Source organism: Limulus polyphemus, unplaced genomic scaffold, assembly GCF_000517525.1.
Source record: "Limulus polyphemus unplaced genomic scaffold, Limulus_polyphemus-2.1.2 Scaffold43, whole genome shotgun sequence".
In the NCBI taxonomy this organism is placed as follows: domain Eukaryota; kingdom Metazoa; phylum Arthropoda; class Merostomata; order Xiphosura; family Limulidae; genus Limulus; species Limulus polyphemus.
In genome coordinates this window covers 944,295-953,338 of record NW_013665653.1, presented here as the reverse complement: position 1 = coordinate 953,338, position 9,044 = coordinate 944,295, and the positions used below count along the sequence as shown (strand labels likewise).

General features: G+C 30.8%; 1 protein-coding gene across 1 annotated transcript in view; it reads right to left on the bottom strand.

Moving 5' to 3' along the window:
- Positions 1-7,773, bottom strand: part of LOC106462127 (neural cell adhesion molecule 1-like) — a 122,767-nt gene extending 114,994 nt beyond the window's left edge. Inside the window, exon 1 of the mRNA XM_022389485.1 lies at positions 7,622-7,773. Within this exon, the coding sequence (XP_022245193.1) occupies positions 7,622-7,724 (103 nt within the window). The 5' untranslated portion in view covers positions 7,725-7,773. The remainder of the gene's footprint in view (positions 1-7,621) is intronic.
- Positions 7,774-9,044: the final 1,271 nt, after the last annotated feature.

Genomic DNA, 9,044 nt, shown 5'->3' with positions numbered 1-9,044 from the left:
ATATTAACAACTTAGAAGGACCAAACGTAAATCGTATTATTCTATCGAATTAACTTCTATGTACGAACCGTCTAAGTAAATATCAACAACTTACAAGGACCAAACGTAAATCGTATTATTCTATCGAATTAACTTCTATGTACGAACCGTCTAAGTAAATATCAACAACTTAGAAGGACCAAACGTAACTCGTATTATTTTATCGGATTAACTTCTATGTACGAACCGTCTAAGTAAATATCAACAACTTAGGAGGACCAAACGTAAATTGCATTATTCTATCGAATTAACTTCTATGTACGAACCGGCTAAGTAAGTATCAACAACTTACAAGGATCAAACGTAAATCCTAAAAACATATGTATCAGGCATTGTGAAATTCTTTACATTATTAGTGTGAAAAGATATAATGATATTATGATTGTGTAACTCTACATCTTAAATATGTGATTCTTAAAATAACTTTTCATGTAGCTTATTTTCTACACTTTAATGTATTAAATTATTTATACCATGACAGAACCTAAGGAGATTAAATTCGTGTATTCACATATATCCGTGTTAATCAGCTTTACATTTTTTCAAACCAATTTACATTTACCTGCTTCCATCCTGGTATCTTGCATGATGATTGTCAGAGTAGTGTTTGATATATGTTTCGATCATTACCTAAACATTTGTTTTTATTGAAGATACTATATCTTGTAAAAGTAACTATATACATATATACAGTGCTATGGACTGACAACAACTTGTGAACTATGTTGTTAGCCACAGATAAAAGGCAATAAATACTAAAGTTACTATTGACTTTTAAACATAAAACAAATTAAAAATCTTCATTGACGTTTGATCAACAAAATATCTTAATTACATAACACAACAAAAGGAATGTATATTTTACGATTTCCATAAATTTCCCCTTTGTTTTCCCTTCGGCGATTTCGTATACGATTTACTTGACCTTAATTAATGATTCTAATAATTATTCACATATATTTCAGATAGAAGTATTTAAGAGCTTATTTCAATAACGACGCAGAAATTGTTAGCATTTATTCTGGATGCTTGGAGAGTTTAAATTTATTACTTTTACTCTGAATTCATGGAAACACTTGGAATAAGTATTTCAACGAAACTGTTTCTTATATAATGTTACTTTGAAAATTACAGCACTTTTTGTTGGGTTGTTCTGTCTCGTATTAGCATTTTCTGTCACCAATTCTACGCTTTCGTTCACACACACGCAATATAATCCTCGCCCAGTAAATACTTTAAAGATTCAAACCACAGCTTCTAATTTCAGAAAAAAAGTGTAAATAATAGTCTTTAAAAACAAACGAAAAACATAATCTGACTAATTATAAAATCAGAGTAAAAACAATTCTAAAACTCTTTCAGTCTATTTCAACGTTGACATAAATTAATTTCGGACCTACAACAAATATATTTACAAAACTATCCAGCAAACCTTCTGGAATTATTTTTTCACCTTTAACACAAAAGGCCGTGTACGCTTTCAGTAATTTATTGATGCACGGTTTAATCGTTATTACAAGTTATATATATATATACCAATGTATCCCAACTCTATAAATCGAGTGAGTACCCCATCTGATATTACTTAGATGCTGTAGAAATGATTATTGAATGGGCATTGAATCTGAGATGGCTCATAAATTATGAAATTAATACTGAATTAATGTTACTTATAAAGTAACCAACAAGATAGAATTGATTTCATTTCGAATTTAAAGCTACCAATATTTCCGCTTTGATAAATACTCTAACCTGTTTCTAAACAATTTTACCAAAAGTATTAGTTAAAAATAATATTCTTTGCATAGTAGATAATATGTATTAATAGAGCTCAAGTGACCATCGTAACAAAGTTGTATTAATACACCGGGTTCTTACTAATTTCAACGCAATATCTGTAGTTCAAACCAATCAGTATACGACAAACATATCATATAGGGAAAATATTTTCTATTATCCATACATATGTTTATGCCAAATGTTGTCATATCAAGATATTATTGCCACTGACAGATTCGTATAATTTCTTAACGTCATTAACTGTTGCTAATTCATTAAATTCCAGATAATAAAGACATTTGATCTATCAAAAGTGCGTGGAATTTCAGACTTTACAAAAATATGTGACGTATTTACGTGATAAAATATCAACAGACTTCCTGCATTAAAGACAAATACTCACAATTTTATGTTGATAAACTCCGTCAGTTATTGACTTAATAGCACAAACATTGAATTTAGAAGCGTATAGTCTTAACTGTGCCTGAGCAAATTATACAAGACAAAACATCAGCATAATCTTCTTTTTACATTTATAAAATCTCAGGCGTGACAAAACACTTACACGTTGTTTGATCAATATCTACATAAAACTATGTCTTAAAGATCGTAAGTTTTATGTTATGTTTAACTTGCAGTTCTTGATTAACTTTCAGCGGAAGTCCTACAGTCTGATTCAATAAACTGATTCAATTCTACTAATTGAAAGATGTTTATTTTAAAAAGTATTTTTAAGCTGAGAAAATCAATACTCTTTCGCTACATTTTTCTCTGAAATTTCCACAACATTTCTGCTTTTTTTTCTGTAATTGAACATTTTTAAGTTAACTAAATTTTATTGTGATTACCAGATATTTATCATTTAAGTTATAGATATACTTTATTCAGCATGATGTCCTAAACGATTTCCCCTTTTCGAATGGTATAAAAGTTTTGTAATACCCAAAACTACAATAACAAACTTTTCCTGCAACTTACTAAGTGATATTCTGATCTAAAGCCATTAAAACGTATCTTATTTTAATATATATAATATAATGACAGAAACAGAATATCTGTGTTCGTATTAAAACATTCCAAGAAGGGACATATGGTATTATACTTGTAATTTTGGCAACAGGTTTCTATTCTTCATATACATATTAATCAAATATATATCATACCTTCAGACGATTGCTGGTGGTATATTTGTAGTTTAGGTTAAATACGTAATGTATTCATATCAATAATACGGCAAGTATGTAAGATTAAGAAAGGTAGCAGCACCTTATCTTGATTGAAGTTTTGAAAAAATTCCAAACAGCTACGTTTAAAACAAAAAGTGTCGTATAGGAACGAGACACTAGTGAAAGTAGGATAAAAACTAGAATGTGGGGATATTAAAATGAGAAAGATAACAGCAGTAGGGATACACCCTTCTATCAGATTTAAACAGTATTCTGAAGTCTCACAAATGATATAAAGATAAAATTTCTCACATAATGTCCCACAAGTGTCCTAGCATAGAGTGGTGGTTAGGGCCCTTCACTCGCAATGTATAGTTCCGGGACACAAATCCGTTGCTGAATATTCTAGTTGTTTCAGCTATGGAGTTATGATGTGACCGTTACATTGCATATGGTTGGCAGTTCAAAATTATGGACGGCGGCAGATAGCCTTAATAGCTTTGCCATAAACAAACAATCGTCCCACATATAAATCAGCTCTGGGAAGTTCTTTGCTCCCAATGAAACAATAAATGAAGGGAAAATAATTAAAACAAAATTACTTGAAATATACCAATCGAAATTGTAAGTAAAAACTTAAATTTTTAAACTGGCATTCCAACCCTCATATTGAACACACATCTCTACGAACAGTGTATTAAAACTAAAATATCGAGGCAAATAATTGATATAATTGAAGAACGAAAACAATTTTTCATCCAAGTTCTAAAAACATAGGGTGTATTCCAATACACATTTGTATATGTCAGATAAAAAAGATTGTTTAGTAGTATTATTAATTTATTTATTTTGTGTTTGTAATTCATTAATTTCGAGGCTATCGAATTTTGTGTTTGCAATCCATTGATGTCGAGATTATAGAGATTTCTAGAAGGCCTAAGTGATAGACGTATAAATGACGGCGACCAGACGAGCGAAAAAGTAAAGTCACGCGAAAGAGAAGATCGGTCAGAGAAAAGTTAAACATAAAGTTAACCGTTGTGGGAATTAAAGGCTTAATGGTTGATATATTAAAGTGAGATTAACAATTTTGAAAGAGATAAAGAGAATAAGTTGTCACGTCAAAGGGTGTTCTAAAGTAATGGAACCCATCTCAGTGGCTTTGACAAAAGACAGACGACTATTGCAAATACGAAAGCAGACGATTATTGGAAGTACAGGATACAGCCGCGGTAATTCAACTATACGCAGATGCTATTGCGATAGAAATAGAGAGAAAAATAGATAGGCTTATCAACTGAATTTTAAAGGAATTGAATTCGCCTAAGTGGACTTTTGACAAGAAGAATAGAACTGTATAGTGTTTAAGATACAACTATGATCTACATAGTGTAAGTAATTTTGTACATACGTTTAACTTGTTTCAAATATATAGATATATGTAATTTTAAAAACAAGTGAGTGCGTGCTGTTCGTTTATTGTCAGATTTATCGCCAACAAGTCACAGACACCTGCTGTAGAAGAATCTTTAGCCCAACACACCCATATACTTACTTTAATATATATACTATTAAAAATACTAAGTTCCTGACAGTATTTATACATTGGCACTTTTACTGTGGATGTTTTTTCATTAGAGATTGAACCTGGCTTCCTAAAACAATAAGCCAATGATAAATTAATCGCACTAGCAATTCCCCATAATTAATTGTTTTCTTAAGCCTATTTTGCATTGCTTGGTGCATAATTTTAAACTCTGTAATTATTTCTGCATGTGACTAGTTAATAAATGCTAAAAGATACGATAAGATATGAATAATGGTATTTTCGAAGCTAACGAAACCATGGCCACACGAGTTAAACTGTCTATAAAGGTTAGTCATAGTCATTCCTAATTTTAAACTGTAGAGCAGAGAGAAGGCAGTCAGTCAGCATCACCTTTCGCTACAAGAAAGTTGTCCCGTTTTGAATTTAATAATTGGATGACTGCCACTCTCATAACGCCCTCAAAGCTGAAAGTGCGGAGTGTGTTTACCGATATCGTAGCACATACCTTGAACTTTCCAATCTATAGAATGGCGCCAAATAGCAGAAATAATATATAATACCCACTTTAAGTAGTTTGAACTTTAGGTTATTGTTAGCCTAACCAGTTTCATACAAGCTTACTGAGGAAGAAACAGCTCCAATATAGACTTAATATTGAAAGCTCAAACAATTTTTTTTTAAAGTCGTCATGTAGCTGCAGAACGGTGTGGGTGTGTCCTTTACAAAACTGAGTTTAGTTGGATCAAAACATTTATAACAATGTATTTTTTTCACGCAGTCTATTAAGAGATATTCTTTTACGTTTAACTTTATATGGGAAGCGTTTAGGTAAAAATTGGTTAATAATATGAGCTTAAGCAGTGGACGAAGAAACCAAACTCATATTTCAGACGGGCCGATCCTTTCAGACAGTGAACGTGAGTTGAATTATATTGCGAGACAAATTACGTTATAGCGTATGATATTATCATATTATTTCGTTTCCACTCTTTTCTCAGGTTTCAACTGCTGCTTATAGAAAAAGATAAAGTAATAAAACAAAGTTGTGAGTTATGGATGGTGTTGTTCCTTTATTTGGATTTACGATTTGAGCAAAAAAATATTAGATATTACCTTTTTTGTTCCCTTTTAATTTAATTTAGTGCGTCAGTGATTGTTATTATTATTTAATGAGATAGATGTCATCCCAGTTTATTTATAAATTGTACTTGGGTAAAGACAAACTCAATTTTTACCGACAAATAATGAACATGTTATTAGACACTATCTGACCTCACGCATGATAAACGCAAGAAAAAGGAAAAAAAAAACATATATATAAAACTTTTCATTGTAAACCAACGTGAATGTGGCATTACTTATTTTCACCTTTATGTGTCTAGTTTTTATACCCAACGAATTTCCTTTTTTTAACCAATCATATCTATTGAACTATTTATCGCACGATTTTTTTCTAGCATCAGTTTTGCTGTTTTTTAACCTGCACTGTCTGAACAATTGTTTCATAGTGAAGGTCGATCTGTAATTAGACGTACTTAGAAAATCTTTAAACACAATCATGAAAGTAGGAGTTGAATTAAAATAAGTCAAGGAGTTACACTACTTAAATCAACTGCTATCATAATTGTCTACGAAAAAAACAACACAAAGAAACAAAAGAAGACGCAAGTGATTTATTGTATTGAAAGTTCTATGGAAACCTAGTTTCAAGCAACACCAACAAATAGTTTATAAATTTATTTTGTCAAGTCTCTCTTTACTTCAAGTCTTAGAAATTAAAAAAAACCTTAAATTCTTTATTAAGACACTCGAAGATATAAAGTTAAGTATTTTCTTTTTACGGTTATTATTATTTCTGTTTAGTAAATAAACATCTAAATAAAGGAAGTTAGTAGTGTGATATTATTTTACTGTTTATATTTGTTTTTGTTTTTTGTTCGTTAAGCACAAAGTACACAATGGTCTATCTATGCTGTGCCCACCACGGGTGTCGAAACCCGATTTTGAGTGTTATAAGCCCTCAGACTTATCGATGAGCCAATGGGGGAGGGGGGGCTATTGTTTAGTAATATTATATATCTTCACTATCAATACTACATATTACAAGCATATTAAGATTGTATTTACTAACTGTATTCACAAGTTTCATAAAACTACGTACACCGGCTGTTTTCATCATGGAATGCGTTTGTAATTTTTATCATAAGAAATGGAGAAACATTGCATGTTATTTTACTTTTTGAATGCTAGTGAATTGAAAATAATACTTTCTTTATATTCTTTTAATGTAAATAATGTGATAGTATAAACAGATAAACAAAACATGAAACTTTATCTGTTGACAGAATTTCACTTTTGGACATTGTGTGGAGACTCGTTTCGCTCTTTTTAAAGAAAAACATGAATTTAAGAATGTTACACTTTACTATTTCCCCCACATTGTCACGCGAAGATAGAGATGGGGATATAATATTTCAAGCTATTTCGAGTAGACACAAGCACCTTGACAGTGTTCTGAAAATGAATGATGCAGTTGATGTGTCCCAGGTGATCCAGTATCTTTCCGCTCTGATTGATTCACCATTAAAGAATCTACTTTTCGTGCCAAGGCTTCTTACTCACGACAATGCTCTATCAATCTTCCTTTAAACATGGTTGTTAAAGAAAATGTTAAAATACGTTCTGACCACGCTGACAACTAACTTGACTTTTGGGTGGTGTGGAGGAGGACAAATAAGAAAGTGAAATAAATTTGAAAACTCTATTGATAACAAAAAGAAATGAAAACTATTAAAATCACAACCAAATTGTGAAGATGAGTAAAGAAGCTTTACTCTGGATTACGCCCCTAATGTTTCATAAAATATATGTATTCTTCATTTTTACATGATGAATGTGTAAAACCAAAGTGTTTAATTTCATCCAAAGTTTAAACAAAAAATACATATATATAGTCACAATGTTTCCGAATTTTAATAGCTTTTAACTCAGCACTGCAATTCAACATTGAGGTAGAACTGGATTCATCTTGCTGCCAAATCGTAACTCAGTAGAAACCAACAATAATTATGAAATTAATCACACCTACCGTAAGGTTTTTCTTTTGGAGTAGGACCCTGACGAACATATGCAAGTTCTATGAATGACCATGGTAAGCAGAGACTGAAGGCATAGTACCAAAACTTTGTCATTAATCTCGAAATAAATAGGAAGTCAACTGGTCAATCAAATTCACAAGAGGGGTAAAAACAACCCAAAGACTAAAAACAAGAAACATTGAATAAATAAGAAAGGGTAAGACACGTTTTCTCACTGATGTCACGGTCTCTATTCGTAACTGCCATTTACTTCTATCCTACAAACGCTTGTTTGATGAATCCACACACACCGCTTATAAATAGAGCAGAACCATCGATCTGTGCTACTTTCACGAAGTTAAATTTTACAGATGGCGCTGCATAACCGATAAAAAGTTAATCACGAGTTCCAAGTGCACTTATTGATTCCACAAGTTTGACATAAAAGAACGAAGTATTTAAAGTTTTACATATATATAATGACAGTTTGATATTTCTTAGCTGAAACATATTAAATTATCCAGAACCTCTGCATACACATTTATGTTCCATACTTATCTCTACAAATTGTCCAGCTATTAATCTATAAAAAACAGTTTAATAACTATATATATATTCAAACTTTCTCCGAGTTTGCTGGATCAGATGTAAGATGCGTGTTTTATGGATTTGTTCACTAGAAAAATAAAGATCTTTCAAATATCCAGTTACTGGATTTTAACTCCTGTCATACATTGTTAGTCACACCCTAGCATCCACAAGAGCGTGGAATTGTATATATATATACAATATATATATACATATATGCTTCATATGCTTCATATGATTGAAAAATCATACAGGTTGTTTTCTGAAGTTACAATATATTTTATTGTTCTCTGATATTGTTCATAACTTTTCTACTTTCTTTTCTTATATTTTTATTGTGTTTTCTTTATTTTCTACTGCTTCTTTTCTATTACTTTTTTAATTCTTGCCATTCCAAACATTTTTCTCTTTGTTTATACTTTAATTTCTTCTTTTCTTTCTTAACTTTCTTCTTGTTTTCCGTTATGTTCTTCCTCATTTTGTTTTACTTTATTCTTCTTATTTTTCTGTATATTTTCTCTTCTTGATTGCTTTTGTCTTCTTTTTTTTCCTTACTCTGTTTCTTCTCTGTCTTATTTATTCTCTCTGTTTATAATCATATGACGTTCTTATAAAGGTTTCTGTTTGGATTTACACAACAATATTTATAATAAATGTAGCTGTACAATAATATTTGTAATGAATGTAGTTGTACAACAGTATTTCTATTGAATGTAGTACAACAATGTTGGTAATGAATGTATGCATATACACGTGCTATTAAAAATACTACTTTATGCTGATGTTGACTGATGTTATATTTAATCATATTTTTCTTGATGAATAAATATGTTATTTGTTATATTG